At 44.3% G+C, this 17,631-nt stretch overlaps 1 protein-coding gene across 4 annotated transcripts in view; it reads right to left on the bottom strand.

The window, feature by feature from the left end:
* Positions 1–17,631, bottom strand: part of CORO1C (coronin 1C) — a 66,717-nt gene that overhangs the window by 12,485 nt on the left and 36,601 nt on the right. For 3 of the 4 annotated variants that reach the window (XM_024196263.2, XM_024196262.2, XM_024196261.3), the window contains exons 3-4: positions 10,937–11,059; positions 368–497 (exon numbers count right to left, since the gene is read on the bottom strand). In XM_024196263.2, the coding sequence (XP_024052031.1) occupies positions 368–497; positions 10,937–11,059 (253 nt within the window). Of the gene's footprint in view, positions 1–367; positions 498–10,936; positions 11,060–11,718; positions 11,801–17,631 lie in introns of those variants that run through there. The other variant, XM_026656870.1, reaches the window with a different exon arrangement.

The following is a 17,631-nucleotide window of genomic DNA, read 5'->3' as shown; positions in this document are numbered from 1 at the left end:
TAAAGTCTGGAATGGTTTAAATACAACTGTTTCCTGCAGACAATTTCCTATGTCTCATATCTGCAAATCAGAGAGGGCAAGCACTCAGCACAGAATGGGAGAAGATGGTAACTCTCTGCATTAGCAGGAAAAAAAAAAAAAAAAAGGCAGTATTGTTCTGTTTATACTGCATCTAGCATAATGGGGTCCGTGACTGGTAATACGGTAAAACAAGAACAGTATCGTGATTGACCCAGCCCTACAGACCAAAGGAACTCAGGCAAATGGTAACAGGGAAAGGTCAGCAATTCCCCTCCAAATTATCTGGTGTACGAACGAAACATAGGTGAGAGTCATTCATTCCCCCCGCAATGCTTACACATCATACCTGCACTGAGCAGCACATTGCGTGCAGTTGGATGCCAAGCAACGATGCCAACTCTTTTTGAATGGCCTTCTAAAACTACCACAGGCTCCGTCAAGGAGAGAGTGAGTCCGTTCTCTGGGATCTGCCATACCTGCAAAGGGGTAGGTAAAAATGGATTACTGAAGGGCCATCAACTTTAAAGGACACACCAGTCATTCCATGTGTGCCGTACCATTAAAAGAAGTCCAAATGCACCCCTCTTGATCTGGGCTGGAAGGCAAGAAAGCGAGGGACTCATTCATGGTCCCAAATAAGTCTGTGCCATGACTGGGCTGCTTGGAACATACCTCTGAAGATCAGTGTCTTGAGGGCACACAATTTGGCCAGCGATATTTTTAATCCACATCTTCCCCATTTCCACGTCCAAAGAGACACCCCATTTAAGACACACTTCTAAATAAACGGATTCAAATAAATTCTCTTGCATTTCAAACTGCATCTGAATAAACTGATCCGTTTCCTAACTGCATTTGTTCTTGTTGGGAAGAACAGGCAGCCATCTTAGGGCTGGGGTTCCCTAGTTTTAATAGAGGTGGCTGTACTTGGATTAAGAATGTTCACAGTGGCTTCTATGTTAAAATTCAAGGTCTGATTTCTGTCGTTGGTTATATGGGGAGTGCAGTTAGGTGCTAGTGGAGGTTAGAGAGGTGCAGGTCGGGACTGCGTAACCTTCTACACAAAGAGCTGCCAATTCACTCCACTTCCAATCCGCAGCACCACATTTGTGTGCTAGAGGTGTAGCAAGATGTCTCCAGGCAGCTGGAGAACTCAGTCTGAAGGAGGAAACACCAGAGATCATGAAATCCCAAACACTAACGATCATGTCTCTTTGGAATTTTAAGTGAAGAGGCGGGACGGGACATTTAATAAAGGTGGTTTCTGTGATTCATGGTGTTTTTCATTTCTCAACCAAATCTGACCTACATGTAACAAAACAAACTATAACTGCCCACCAACAGATGGCAGCATAACCGCAAATTGCTTCAACCTTCTATTGTTTGCTTTTTTGGAAGGATTGACTAAGGATTGTCAGATTCTGCCCACAATCCTCAAGCAAGCTGTCAAAGTCAAGTCCACAGTCAGCCAGAATGAGATGGGATTCAAACGGATTTTGGAAATAAAATGGGGGTAGTAGATGCACACAGCGGGGCCAGTGTAGATTTTAGCACTAATCCCAATTTCTCCACTCCAACAGAGCATGGACACTAACAAAAAAAAAACCCCAAACAAACCAACACCCACAACTTTGAGACACACAGATGCTCAAAGCAAATCAGCTTACCTCAAAATAACCCCAAATTGATTTTCACTGTTCACTGATGCAGCTTCCTGAATGCTGTATCTGCCCTGTAAAGATCACTGAACATCCTTGCTTTGCCATCAGTCACTGCTAGTTAGGTATAACCGTTTGCCAGGTTAAACATTCAAGCCTTGATAGTAACTTGCATTACTCATGGAGTGTTTAAATCTTGTTTTCTCCTTTATCTGGTTCATTCCAACACTGAAACTGTGCTAGCAGCAACAATGGTATTTAAACATGGCTTTTGTTAGTAACCACCGTGTTTGACCAGGTTACAAAACTGCATAACTCCATTGTTATAGTCATAATAGGATTCCCAGAACATCACTGTGTGTCACTCTGAAGCCTAAAATGTCCGTTGTGTCCGTGTGACACAATGGAAACAGCTACAAGCATGGCAGAGAGCTCTTTTTGTTCAGAATATCATCGGGTTCAATCACAGGATTTCACAGTCTGTTACCATCCAATTTTTAAGTTCTTGGCCATTTCTACTTTACAAATTACACCCACGCACGTACAGCCGCAGCAAGGCGTGTACCTATGCCGTTCCAAGAGTCCCAGACCACTGTGATATCAGAATTAATTCAACCACTCACTAACCCGTCTCTGCAGCTAATTTGCATGCAACGCATCCATTGGTTGTATGAGGGAGAATGCACAGATGGTGGATTATTTGGCCCAATTGCACCCATCACGAAGTTCTTGCCTGGAGTTCCAGCAGCAACATGAGCATTAGAAACCCCACCACACCTCTAGTTTGGTTTGCATTTTTATGGCGAACAAATTCCTTGGTGAATTTAAAAAAATCATTTGCTGCTGGTCTGGAGAGCTCAAGTATCGGGTGTAAACAGAGGTTACCCACAGAAAATACCAGTGAAACAAATTAAAAAGCTACAGAAAACAAATGCTGAAACTGGGAGAACTATTTGGGGGGGGGGGGAAAAGAACTATTGGGGGAGGGAGAAAAGCCACATGCATTTCACAGCAGTTGTAGAGCACTGTAATCCTTTGCAAACTGCAAAATCTACTGGTTTTATAATCCTGCTTGGTATTGCAAAACACAGGGAAAGCAAAAAGGTCAGACAGACTATGCTCCAGAGTGAACTGGCCAACTCATTCCAGTGCAGGGCGGGGCGTCTCTTCTGTGTGGGATGAAATCAGATGTGGGGCAAGTTAAGTCGCTTCCAGTTTGGTCACAGGATTTAGCCTGCTAAAGGGCCAGACATGAGACACATTGAGACATGGGACAATCGCCCAGAATGAGGCGCACAAAGGAAAGCTTAAAATGTTGCGAGAGTCATTGCTTTGACATCAGTTGAATTTTCTATCAGCAGTTGCATTTCCTAAATTGGCATTTCTGCATCAGCTTTCAATACAGAAAGCGAAGCAGCACCAGGAAGTTTGCTTTTCAGAAGAACAGCAGGAGAGAGGTTTCTTGCACTAAAAGCACACGTGAGAATAAGGATAGTTCCACCATTTTTCAGTGGTTGCTTTCCTTTATACCCTTAAAGAGTATCAATAACTGGCTATTTTCTCATGTCCCCAGCAGAAACTCAGTGAGTCAGTTTCTAGAAGTGACAGATTTATTACCACAAACATTTCAGGGGTGATAGATTGGGAGAAATTGTTATATATGGTGGTTGAAGTAAAGGAGCGAATCAGGAGGCCTGGGTTCTAAGCCCCAGCTCTGCCAATGATTGCATCACCTTGGGGAGATCACTATGTCTTTCTGTGCCTCAATTTCCCCATCTGTGACATGAGGAGACTATTTCCCTACTTCATGGGGGGGGGGGGGGGTGTTACGGTCCTATTTAGATTCTTGTACTATGCCCATCACCACAGGATCTGAGTGATTAATTCATTGTTTGAGGTGCTTGGATACTATGCTAATTAATTAGAGGTCACAAAAACACTAACAGAACTATACTTGTGGGTCATTGGCATTATTTCTAGCGTGGTGCTTCCAGCTAAGCTACCTGGTGCCTCTAGTTACAGCAAGAGCTCTGGTTTAATTTTTAACACATTCAATGGTCAATAATTTAATAAAATTATTTACCAAATCAACTTCTATGGGCCAGTGCATGAAAACAAACTACCAGTTCACCTTATTTAAAAGGCTGCTCGCTTATGCCAGAATTAATTCCTCCCATCTGAGAAGAGCCATTTGATATCTTCTATAAGCCCTTCCATAATAAACATTTTCCAGCTGAATACAAAACCTGCAGTACATTACAGTCATTCACAAGGTTCCTAAGCATGAATATTTAAGTAGTTCCTCATTTGCTGGCACAAGAGAATCATTCTTCAAAGGAAACATCCAACATATCTGCATAGCACAGCACTTTAAAGGAAGTGTCTCTGAAAGCAATTCAGAGAGGAAAGGATGGGAACTGCTCATCTCATTCTTCTGTCAGAGAGCCGGAAAATGAAGGTAACTTACTAGAAAACAGTAGATCCGCATTGCAGGATAGCATTTCCTCAGATCTCAGTTAGATTGAGGTTCATTGTAATCAGCACTATACAAACACAGAATAAAGGATGGGCCCTGCTCTGTAGAGTTTACAGTCTCAGTATTACAAAGGAGATATGTCATTCCGTGTGATTATTCACATGCCAATATGATCTAGATGGGCTTCATTTGCCACATGGCTGACTTGCAGGGAGCCTTTTACAGGGCCGGCTCTAACTTTTTTGCCGCCCCAGGAAAAAAAGAAGAGCGCCGCCCCGCAGTACCCTCCCCCACCCCCCGTGAGCGATGCACAGCTGAACCCGCACCCACCAGCGCTGCCGAAATCCCCGCCCCCCCCAGCACCACGCCGCCCGAAACCCCGCAAGCCCCCGCACTGCCCGAAGCCCCGCCCCCTCCAAGCATTGCGCCGCCCCCCGCCCCCTCCGAGTGCCACGCCAAGCCCCCGCCCCCCCTCCGAGCGCCGCGCCGTGCCAAGCCCCGCCCCCCTCCGAGCGCCGCGCCGCCCAAAGCCCCCGCCCCCCTCCGAGCGACCCGCCACCGAACCAAAATAAATAAATATCCTAGCGCCGCCCCACTCCAAGGTGCCGCCCCAAGCACATGCTTGGTCGGCTGGTGCCTGGAGCCGGCCCTGGTCTTTTAGCACCACATCCTAATAAATATCAGTGATCAGAGGAGGGACTTAGGCTGGTCTTTGCCACTGATGTTCTTTTTCCAACACAGACGCTTCGAAATGAAGGGCTGCAAGGGACCTCGAGAAGTCATCAAGTAAACCTAGACCATCCCGGACTGGGGTTTGTCCAACCTGTTCTTAAAAACTCCAATGATGGAGATTCCACAACCTCCCTTGGAAGCCTTTTCCCAAGCTTAACTAGCCTGAATGTAAACCTCCTTGGCTGCAGATTAAGCCCATTACTTCTTTGTCCTGCTTTCACTGGACATGGAGAACAACTGATCACTATCCTCTCAATACCAGTTAACAGGACCCTGCTCTGCCTTCTTTTCTCAAGACTAAACGTCCAATTTTTGTTATCCTTTCCTCACAGGTCTAGTTTTCTAAACCTTTTATCCTTTTTGTTGCTCTCCTCTGGAATCTCTCCAATTTGTCCACATCTTTCCTAGAGTGTGGCACCCAGAATTGGACACAGAACTCCTGCTGAGGCCTCACCAGGGCCGAGTAGAGTGGGACAGTTCCCTCCTGTGTTTTACATACAACACTCCCGTTAATACACCTCAGAATATTAGCCCTTTTTCACAACTGCATCACACTGTTGACTCATGCAATTTGTGATCCACTATAACCCCAGATCCTTTTCAGCAGTACCACCACTGAGCTAGTTATTCCCCATTTTGTAGTTGGGCCTTTGGTTTTTCCTTCCTAAGTGAAGTACTTTGCATCTCTATTTACTGAATTTCATCTTCTTGATTTCAAACCAGTTCTCCAATTTGTCACGGTTATTTTGAATTTTAATCCTGTCCTCCAAAGCGCTTGCAACCCCTCCCAGCATGGTGTCATCCACAAATTTTATAAGCATACTCCCCATTCCATTGGCCAAGTTATTAGTGAAAATATTGACTAGACCCGGACTTAGGACTGACCCCTGCAGAACCCCACTAGATAAGCCCTTCCAGTCTGACCCCATTTCCTAGTTTACTAATGAGAATGTCATGTGGGACTATGTCAAAACTCTTATTAAAATTAAGATGTATCACGTCTATTGCTTCCCCCTATCCACTAGGCCAGTAACTATCAAAGAAGGAACTGAGGTTGGTTCGGCATGATTTGTTTTTGTGTCATGGGGCCACAAAGAAGAATGTTCTTCCAATATATTAAGGACCTATTTCTATAGATTAGAGACAGGCATGTGAATTTTTCCTGTTCTCATTTCTTTGCACCCAAAGCAAAGACACGAATGGTGTGTTTACACACAGGCTAGTGCATCCATGTTAATAAAGAAGGTCTTGCAGGGATGAGTTGGCCTAAAGCTTTATCATTTTCATACAAATTTTTGGTAGAAAATTTACACCTGGGGTAGTACTTCAAGTATTTCACTTAGATCAGATGTAGAGCACCTTTGAGCTGCAGCTCTCGAAGCACCCGGCAAACCGTTATACCGCAGCATAGCTTGACTAAGGCTAAAAAGCAGATCAGTGGCAAAGATGGAAATAGAACACAGGAGCTCCTAACTCCTAGCCCCTTGCTCTACCCACTTGGACTAGAGATTCTCAAATACCAGGCCTGCCTGAGGCATATATAGGGCCCACATGGAATCTTCAGGCTGCAGAATCCGCTTTCTGAAGCACCATCCCAAACTGATGCGTCGATAGAAGAGGTTTGTTTAGTTTATACTTGTTTTATTTAAAACAAACAGTTATAAGTCACCGGGACCAAATGGTATTCACCCAAGAGTTCTGAAGGAACCGAAATATGAAATTGAGTAACTGTAATGTGTAACCTATCCCTGAAATCAGCCTCTGTACCTGATGGACTGGAATGCCAAATTTTTAAAAGGAGCTCCAGAGGAGATCTTGGCAACTGTAGGCCAGTGAGCCAGAATTAAGTACCGGACAAATTGGTAGAAACGACAGTAAAGATCGGAATGATCAGACACACAGATAAACACAATATGTTGGGGAAGAGTCAACATGGCTTTTGTAAAGGGAAGACGTGCCTCACCTATTTATTAGAATTATTTGAGGGGAATCAAGAAGCCTGTAGATAAGGGTGATCCAGTTGATACAGCATATGTGGATTTTCAGAAAGTCTTTGACAAGGTCCCTCACTAAAGGCTCTTAAGGAAATTAAGCAGCCATGGGATAAGAGAGACGGTCCTCTCATGAATCAGTTACTGGTTAAAAGGCAGGAAACAAAGGGTAGGAATAAATCATCATTTTTCACAATGAAGAGAGGTGAACAGTAGGGTCCCCCAAGGATCTGTACTGGGACCTCTGCTGTTCAACAGATTCATTAACGATCTGGAAAAGGGGATGCGAACAGTGAAGTGGCAAAGTTTGCAGAAGAAACAAAATTATTCAAAACAGTTGAATCCAAAGCAGACTACAAGGCGTTAGAGGAATCTCACAAAACTGGGTGTCTGGGGAACAAAATGGCAGATGAAATTCAACATTGATAAATGCAAAGTAAAGCACATTGGAAAATATAATTCCAACTCTACCTATACAATGTTGAGTTCTAAATTAGCTGTTACCACCCAAGAACAAGATCTTGGAGTGACTGTGGATAGTTCTCGGAAAACTTCCACTCAATGTGCAGCAGCGGTCGAAAAGGGCTAAGCATTTCACAGAAAGAATATAGTGGAACTGGAAACAGTTCAGAGAAATGCCATGAAGATGATCAAGGGTATGGAATCCTAGGAAATAGGTGACTAATGGGGGATCTGATAGAGGTCTCTGATATCATGAATGGTGTAGAAACAAGTTATGAGAGAAGTGTTATTTACCTTTTCCCCACAACACAAAAGCCAGGGATCACCCACTGAGGTAGCAGGGTTAATGCATACAAGAAGTACTTTTTTAAAAGAACATACAACTAACCTGTGGAACTCATTGCCATAGCGTGTTGTGATGGCCAAAGTGTAACTGGGTTCAAAAAAGAACTGCGTAAGTTCAAGGAGGATAGGTCCATCAATGACTATTAGTCAAGATACCCAGGGATGCAACCCCATACCTCTGACTACCAGAAGCCAGGAGTGGGTGGATCATTCCATAACTGCTCTGTTCTGTACACTCCTCCTGAAGATCTGGTACAGGTCACTGTTGAAGACAAGATACTGGGCAAGATGGACCATGGTCTGACCCAGTACGGCAGCTCTTACGTTCTTATTACATCTTCAGTCTGCAGAATCTGAGCTTCCATGTCAATAAAAAAAAGTTTCTAGCCCTCATGTGAAGTTAACCATCGCAATGGAACACAAGTGTCACTGATGCAGTGGTGTCTTCCTGAGTCTGTAGAGAGCCTGAAACAACGGCTCTGGGAGGCACAAACTCCCCTATCCCCTTTATCTTAACAGGATGTTAACTAAAGCCTACTGACACCTTACATGTCATTAACTATTTCATTGCTGATCATTTTATCAGATGGAACAGACATCAGAATGGGAGTGAAACCTATGGTTGAGAACTGCTGGAGGAAAGGAAATGCAGAGGCAAAAATGGAGGGGAGACAGAAAAAAAATGAAAGGAGGATGGAGAAGAGAGGAACATTAGGAGTCCTGCCATTTCTGCCTTTAGGTCAGAATGTGTTTTCCACCAAAAGACAATGTGACTTTTTTTCATTATTAGGTTATTTACTATCTTTAGGCCATGTTCTATCCTGCATCTCCCTGCAAACATCCCATTGATGTCAGTGGGAGACTTGTTGTGGACTGAAGGTAGGACATATTCCTGAACTGTGTGCCCCAAATTCACAGTCAATAGTTAAAAATGGAATTTTCCAAAACTGAACTGCACAAGCCTGTGTGGTTTTCACTATCAGGGCACCAGCATGTTTCTCTTGCTTCATTTTAGCCATTAATGAAGAGTTCAGAACTAACTGACAACTTACATTTTTTATTTTAAAATCGATACATTGGCGGTTTTTCAAACCAATAAGACACTCAGTTTAGGAAGCAGGAATTTGAAACCTATACTGAAGAGAAGTGGAGAAACCAGAATGCTAAATTACCAGTGCCAAGATATAATAGCAATTAGAGATGGAAAGAGACCCATTAGATCAGTGGTGGGCAACCTCCGGCCTGTCAGGGTAATCCGCTGGTGGGCCGCAAGACAGTTTGTTTACATTGACCGTCCGCAGGCACGGCCGGCCCCAGCTTCCAGTGGCCGCGGTTCGCCGTTCCCCCATCCTACCCAGGGATTTGTAGACAGTTTGTCCCTACATTAGCTGTCACTTAGACAACCTATAATTGCACTTTGCTGATCTTTCCACAAGTCAATACCTCTGGATGTTCCAACGTGCTTCTCATTGCAACTTGGACTAGGGGCTTATTTCTCCTGCTACAAAGAAGTTCTGGATTTAAGGTTTGCCAGTTCTGCTGATGTTTATATTTCAGACAGTATTCGTTCCATTTCACATGCCTTCTGAATTGTGGTTTCTTACAGAACATTCTGACACCATTTCAAACAATTCTAGATCAGTCGTGAACTTTACAAATCACAAGTTTGATGTTTTTTTGTTTTGTTTTTTTGGTGTGTGAATACCTTTTATTTATTTAACATGCTTCAGTTTCTAAGACACAGATGATGGGCAATGTTGTCCTGAGATAAGACCCTATAGGAGGAATCTCACCCCCCACCCCAAACATCTGAACGTTGAACAGGAGCAAAGCACAGGAAATTATTAATATGACTAATATGAAAAAGTTTCAATGTAGTTTTCAGAGTAAAGAGTTTCTACATATGGCCAAACTAAGATCTTGATAAAATGAATTTTTCCTAGTAATTTAATCTTTTAAGGATTTTCTTTTATTTGTTATGGAGTCAATGCCTATCACTGATCGAGGCCATCTATTGTTCAATGCACTCTGACCCAAGTTAAAAAGGAACCCATGCTCAAGGTTGGCACGTGCAAAATTTAGAACCCTATTAAAGTTTTGACATATCTACACATCCTGTCGATGTGGAGAAAAGTAAAGTGTTCACCCTTAAATCAAAGGCTGCAACAGTCCTAAGAGCAACTGTGTTTGTCCTCCTTTGCCCCATTCCCACCCTCCTTACTCTTCTTCAATCCCACCCCTCTCCAGTTGGGAGCTCTGGGGGTCGGAGCCAGATCTGCCTTCTTCAAAGCACTATAAAACGATACATGTCAATGACTGGCTCCATCATGATCACTTCTTTCTTCCTCCTCTTCCTCACCCCTAAAAGACCCCATCCGCGAGACCATGAAAGAGACCTGCATTTACTGATAGGTTTTGTTTTTGGAACAGTTAGGAAGGATGGAGAAAGGCCAAGCCAATTATGCCAAGGTTGACCCCATATCTGGATACTCAGAAGAGAAGGTTCCTCTAGGATTTTTGGGCTTTGATTTTCTTGAACAATGCCATGTCAAATGGACAACTGTGGAAGTTCAAAATCCTGTAATCTAACTGTGTTTTCACATAGGGATTAGATTTACAGGTTTCTTCCCAGCTAATAATTGGGTGACCATCATATGTAAAAAACATACAGTATTGTTATGAACGCTGATAACTTATCTGACCTGCTGTCTCATACTTCCATTTATAACCTTCAGTGTCTCACTTAACTACAATAGAGCAGTGATATCCCCAAAGGGGGACTCAGTTCCTTGGTGACTTCATCCATCCTGTCGTGCAGTACCGATGGGGCTGTTAAACACCCTCCTATTCATTCCAATTTGTTTAATTGGCTCCTCCAGATACACTAGTGTCATTGCTTAGCCAGGGCCAGATCCCGCAAGTACAGAGTGACCACTACTATCACCGAAGTCAATGGGAGAGGAGGCCTTCAGCAGATTGCAGGATGAGGCTTTCAGCGGGTGCTGAGAGCAGAGTGCTGTTACAGGAGACACTTACCTGTCTTTGGAAGCAGAGTGTCACCTGCATGGTCAACTCTTAAGCTGGAATAGCCTCTCTAGTGGAATTATTTCTGAAGTCAATGAAGCATCAGTACCATAAAAGCTCACCCAATACTTTTCCAAACTAATTTTATTTGAAGATCAAACAGAAGTGAAAATTTCTAAATAGAAATCAGGTCTCAGGCTTTTAAATATACTTTTCATTAAACTTACCATGACAGTGCAGTCCTCAGAACCACTGGCAATGACCTGATCATTATGGGGACTCCAGTCTATGTCAAGCACCGGTCCTGTGTGACCACATACTGTTGGGTACGACTTGTCAATTCTGCCTGTCTAAAGGGAGAAAGAGGGAGAGCTGTAATGTGCAGACCAAACCAGGCAAGACACATGGCATTTCACAGGGTAAAAGAACATTTCCCACACTCTACTCCACTATCTCCTCCAAACACAACCATTTCATAAGCCTTGATTGTGTGTGTGTGTGTCTATGACTCTCATGCAGCACTGCCCCAGACACATCAATATCCTGACAATTTCTGACGTTGAGACATGTACATACACAGACCTGCTGCAAACATGGAGGCTTTCTTCTCTCAGCGTCGTGACTGCTTTGCCAGCCCAGCTCCAATGGGTGTTACTGGGAGATACTTCTGGCAAAGGAAGTCAGACCCACAAGTTCTCCTGAATGTGCGGGATTATGGAGTGGTGGCGCCTGCTTAGTTGGGTCCCCCACATAGCAAGGAGAGTATAAAGGTTCTTATTTTGCCACCCTAAATTTGTGTGTGGAGACTGGCAACAGTTACAGATACCCGAGAAAAGAGCGATATCAAAGGGGTGTTCTGGACATTGGAACTTCATCACAGCTTGACTGTTGTCACCTTTCGTGACTTTCGTTTTTGTGGAAAACACGTGACAGCTGTGCAGAGTGTACCCCTCTATTCAGAGAAAAGAAAAGTCAGCCATGCAGACTTCCCATAGATACACCAACCTACCCTCCAGGAGACACCTTTGCCTTCTACTGGAAGGAGTTTATCTACGGTGAGAGTTCTGTCTGCATAGCCCATTCAATCCTTGCCCAAACTGCGGACTGACAAGACCATCAGTTAGTGCCATTTGTGATGCGGATCCCTCTGCACTAGGAACTGGACTGGGACCAAGATTCACTATAAAAATGATTTCCACACTTATCTGCAACAAAAATTATTCACATTTCTATCAAGAGGTTAGCAAATCTCTAGAGCACTTGCCTAAATCAAGCCAATTGTAAGGATAAATCTTACAAGAAAATTAGCTACTGCCTGGTGTTCATCTGAATTTGAGAAGACAGAATTCTAATTTATGGTTCTTTCAATTACTCAAATTGTTCACTGGTACTACAACAAAAGGACCCTGGCAGCTTTGACATCGCTTTATTGTCTGATAATCTTATTACCTACTATTGGTGCAAACAACACTTGAGCTTGCTGTAAGTGAAAATTAAAAAAGGAACATTTTATATTAAGTCATTCTCACCGTTTCTTCTGTTCTTTTGGGTCTTTCACACAAAAACAAAGTAAATCAATATTTTTTAAGATAGGGAAATGTAACTAAAAACTGTAAAGATTGGAAGGAGGCGTTGGACAGGTGCGGTACCTGAAACGGTCTTCAACTCACTCTTTAAAACTGACTAGATTTCAAGCGGACCATGTCCTTTCTTTTTGCAAGGTTACAACCTATAAGAAGGGGGTCAGCGAAGCGCCTGACCAGATTCTAGTTTCTTTACATATAAAAAGCTGCAATTTGAGTCTCAATTCTACTGTTTGGTGGTTTCCTGACCCTGGGGCGTGAGCGGCCTTCACATGACTGTTACTAATTCCCATGGAGCTGATTATTCAATTCAAAGTTCTCTACATCTAAGGATTTACAAAGGGGCTGGACATTAGCTTTCGGGGACTACTGACATTAAGATGTATTTGTCAAGAATAAAACAAGATGTAGATCCTAAGGGCAGGGCTGGCTCTGGCTTTGGCTTTTTTTGCCACCCCAAGCAAAAAATAAATAAATAAAAATAAAAAAACCTGCACGGCAGCCGGAGCAGCGAAGCAAAAAACACCGTGCGGGGCGGCCGGAGCCAGGGTGCAGGGGGACTCCCTGCACTGCAGACGTACCCCGGCTAGCGGAGTGTGTGCCCCGGCTAGCAGGGGAGAGGCGGAGGGAGGAGGGGAGAGAGAGAAGGGGGGCGGCCAGGGCTTCCTTCAGTGGGGCGCTCGCCACGTGGCCCCTCCCGCCGCGCCTCAGGCAGGGAAGGATGCGGGCTGCCCTGCCAGGCTTGCTGCAGACCTGGCACCGGCTGGGGCAGACGGAGCGCGCAGCCCGCTCCCAGCAGGGCGCTCCCCTCCTCCGCGCCGCTGCCCCCTACAGGGCGGCTGGAGCAGCGAACCAAAAAAAAAAAAAAACCTGCGGGGCGGCCGGAGCGGCGAAGCAAAAAAAGCATTGGAGGGAAGCTGCCCCTTAGAATCTGCCGCCCCAAGCACAAGCTTGCTCGGCTGGTGCCTGGAGCTGGCCCTGCCTAAGGGAGTACAAGTCAAGGGAGTTATAAAAACAAGGCACAAGCATTTCCTAAAAAAGTTAAATTCAGGCTCAACAAACAATGGTGTCCTGTCTCAATGCCTCAGTTGCTTCTGAAACCTTTTAAAATTAAAATGTTGTAGACTCAACCAATACAAATAATAAACCAGAAACTCTAAAATGATTAAGAGCTAGAATCTACTTATGCCTTTTTGCATGCAACAAGGTAAAACGTATTAATAGGTTAAAACAATGAACTGATTTAAAATAAATCAACTTTAAAAAAAATCGCAGTCTAATATTTCAAAACTGAGCAGGTTTTAAAAGACAAGCCACAAATTAAATCCAACTAAAGAGCTAAATAAAAGGAATAGATGGGTCATGTAAGGTACTGTCCGCAACATGTAAATGAATAAATGGCTATTCCTAGGAAAGGCTTCTAATTAATTTTCTTAGCAAAAGAGAGCGCTACAATGATTAGTTACAGACTGAGAAAAGTGAGCACTTGCCAGTCTAGATTTGGGTTTTTAACAAACATCATCAAGATTCTTATTGGGAGAAAAATATCAGTTTGAACAAATGAATTAAACTATAGAACTTTTCCTGTCTGTATGATCAAGAAAGAGCCTGAACACCAAGTCTGCAAGCAAACAGGGGAGTGTGTTACAAGCTTATTCTACTAAATGGCTGTACTGCATGCTTCTCATTATCTAGAACGCAGCTCATTTTTGAAACAAGCTATCTTGTAGTACCATTAGCTCAATAAGCTGTTGTCATTTCAGAGTACATTAAAAATGACATGATGGGTCTCCATATTTATCGTCTATCAATGGCTTGTGAATTAAATGTGCTCCATTTACAAATACAGATTTTTTTTTTTTATTCCCAGCCTTGAAAACAAACAACCTGAGCTCGGAGAATCAAAATGGATTCTCTCTTTTTTGGCTACTCATAGCCACAACAGAACTGAAAGCCAAAATAGGCCACTGATTCCTGCCAAACTCCACGGTCTTCAGATCATCATCTCAGCAACACCTGTGCAAACCCATGGTCTTCAGTGAGGATTAAGAGATGGAACTGACTGGTTCTGTAACTGGAACCCAGGAAACAATTCTGTTCAGAACGCACAACGAGGAAAAAAATCCATCTTAACCATGCTGCAGCTAAGAGAATGTAACAAATAAATTGTAGCAAAACTCATTCTTATCACTTAAGTGACTAGATATAACCCAGAATACAGGGGAGTAGCTGTTCTTGGTAAGTGTGACACCACACATAGTGACAAAGTGATTAAGGAGCTACTGTGAGCCAGGCTGACTCTGCCCCTCCAGCCCTGTCAATCATGCAAGGGGCAGAGCCAGGCTGACTCCGCCCCTCCAGCCCTGTCAATCATGCAAGGGGTGCAATAGGGGTTTAAAAGCAGGAAGATCAATTCAAGTCAGTTGGCTCTGGAAGAGCATGGACAGCAGCTCTACAGCTCCCAAGAGGAACCCCTGAAGAGCTTCAGGGAAACTGCCCTCAAGAAGGGCACTCACCAATGCCATGCCCCTACAGGGAGGGGGCAGACTCCAGTCTACCAGCCACACAGATTAGCCCCAGCAAGCCCCACTGCAAGCTGTTTTGCATTTTTATTTGGGCATAAGCTTTCGTGAGTAAAAAAACCCACTTCTTCAGGCGCATCTGGATACAGTGGATCCAGACTAACACGTGGATCCAGACTAACACGGCTACCCATTGATGTTTTGCATTTGGTACTCCAGCCCTCCCTGGGGGTAGTGAATCTGGGGCTCCTCTGAAAGGATGTGGGGGTGAGAGCCAGCAGTCCCCGCCCCCTTAAAATGCAGACAGACTCTCTGGTATAGTTTAGTATTGAGAAGAAAGACCACTGTTCACGCGCACTGTGGGACCCCACTGACTTTGCCAGCCAGAGGCACCCGTCAGCAACCCAAGGACAGTAAGAAAGGGATATTTTTAGTCACTTTTCAGAGTAGAGCTGCACTTTAAGTGTTCGAACTGAGAGGAGAAAATAACTGAGTTATACAGCAAAGAGGTCAGTCAAAAGTCTGCAGAAATGTTACTTTGTTACAGGTGACCAGTAATGTCTCTCTGCGATTTATAATCCACACCCCTTTCCTTTATGGAAGCCGTCAGGGTGATTACTACTACAGCAGAAACACTTATCACTTCAAGCAGGAGAATAAAGATGGAAAAAGCGGAGAGTAGGAAGTAACAAATAAGGGCCGTTCGCCACAAACTGGAGGGGAGAAATGATTACGTATTATTAACAAGTGTGGAGGGAGATGCTGGGAGAGCTCCATGGCAAGTGATGTGCAGTGTTTTTATTTGCAGAAGTGCAGGTGACCAGCATTCCCACAATATAAGCAAGTGACTGCGTACCATGCCACCCATGTATATAACACAGGGCCGCAGGCTTCACACTACACAGTTACATTAGATGTTCTAGCAGACACAAAAGGAAACTTATCTCAGCAGTACAAATGGCCACAGATCACTGATTTTTACATTTAAGGAGAAGACCCTGCTGCTGCCATGAATAACTGAGCCATCACTAGACTGAAAGGATAATACAGTCACTGACTCCGGCCCACACAGAATGCTCTCCCAAAAGCACAAATAAAAATAACTAAGCAAGACAACGTAAATGGACATAATGGTTGACTGAACGAAATACTGCCCTGGTGTCCAACAGTACGGTTAAGATGAAAGAAGAGGTCTGATCACCGGTGGAGGAGTTATTGAATTGTGGTCAGGAACAAGAACAGCACCTAGGAAACCAGGAGATTCTCCTAAAACCCTAGTCAAAGAGGAAGAGCAGTGCTCACCAATGCTTACAGATACGTTCTCTTTAGTGTGACATTTTAAAAATGATTTTAGATTTGAAAGGATTACCCTCCAGAATGGAATCAGCGGTGCTGTCAAAAGGCCAAAATCCTTCAGAGCTAGATCCACAACATCTCCTTTATAGCTAAAACACACTGGACAGAGGCAGGCAGTCACAAAAGCTAAGCAGGAACAAACACTGTTACTGCTCGACCGGAGCCGTCTAAAGAAAACTCAGGAACTGCCATATTAGTATTGGCAACACTTTCATTGGTACCTCTGACTCAGCACTGAGCCAGTGCCCCAGCATGGTTCAGGGTGGGTGGGAAAGAGGCACCTTCAGATGAGAGCTTCACTGTTTGGGATTTGGGACCACTGGGCACTATTCACAAGGACAGGGGCTTTAGAACGGATCCAGGCTACCAAGGTTAACCTTGTTAGGAGTCAGTACTTTCCCTCTACTTTCAACTGGATATTGAGCCTTCGCTGCCGCTCTAAACCAGTTTTGTAAGGTTGCGGGTGCAAAATGCTCTTGGCTGCCTCTTCCCTTGGGGGCCCCATTCCAGCAATAGGAGAAGCCTAGCTTTGTATGAGTCTAAAGCACCCTGGGATCACTTGGGTGGAAAGGTGCACTGAAAGAGTTTGGGGTTTGGGTCCAGTTTAGTGACGCGGGAGTCACCGCTTTAAGAATCCCCTTTCTGCTGAACCGCTCTTCTGGAGTGCTCCAAAAATAAAAGGGGGAGACAGCAGGATATTACATCTAGCGGAGTAAAGTGCAGCCTGGAAGTCAGGAGCTCCCTAGTTCTAATCCCAGCTCTGCTGCTGTATGGGCTTGGAAAACGTCAATTATTGTTCCTCGTCTCCCCAGCTAGACAACAGGATACTTCCTTTGTGGTGTGAGGGTGAATATTTGTACAAGCTTTGAAAACGTAAAGCACTGTAGAAAAGCGTTACAAACAGGTGAATTAAATACAGGACACCACATTATGAAACATTCACAACAATAAAAGACCCAAGACGAAGAAACTAGGGACAGTCATTTTGGACTTTGATACTAGAAATGCCATTACAGTTTAGGGATGCCACATTCAAAGTTTTTTAAAACGACTCTTCAAATAAATGCAAGACCACCACAATAGTTAAGTGTGGTACAGTAACTCCTCACTTAAAGGCATCTCAGTTAACGTTGTTTCGTTGCTGATCAATTAGAGAACATGCTCGTTTAAAGTCGCACAATGCTCCCTTATAACATTGTTTGGCAGCCACCTGCTTTGTCCACTGCTTGCAGAAAGAGCAGCCCGTTGCAGCTAGCTGGTGGGGGCTGGGAACTAGGGTGGACTGGCAGCCCCCCTATCAGCTCCCCACTCCCCTAAGTTCCCTATGCAGCAGCTGCCCAGCAGGCTATTAATTGCCAGCAGTTCAGCTGTCCCTCTTCCCACTGCCATGTGCTGCTCCTGCCCTCTGCCTTGGAGCTGCTCCTGGGAGCCTCCTGCGGGGGGGGGGGGGGGGGGGGGGAA

Source organism: Terrapene carolina, unplaced genomic scaffold (genome assembly GCF_002925995.2).
Source record: "Terrapene carolina triunguis isolate 2854851 unplaced genomic scaffold, T_m_triunguis-2.0 Scaffold234, whole genome shotgun sequence".
In the NCBI taxonomy this organism is placed as follows: Eukaryota; Metazoa; Chordata; order Testudines; family Emydidae; genus Terrapene; species Terrapene triunguis.
The sequence above is the reverse complement of the archived record's forward strand: the minus strand, read 5'-3'. Positions and strand labels throughout refer to the sequence as shown.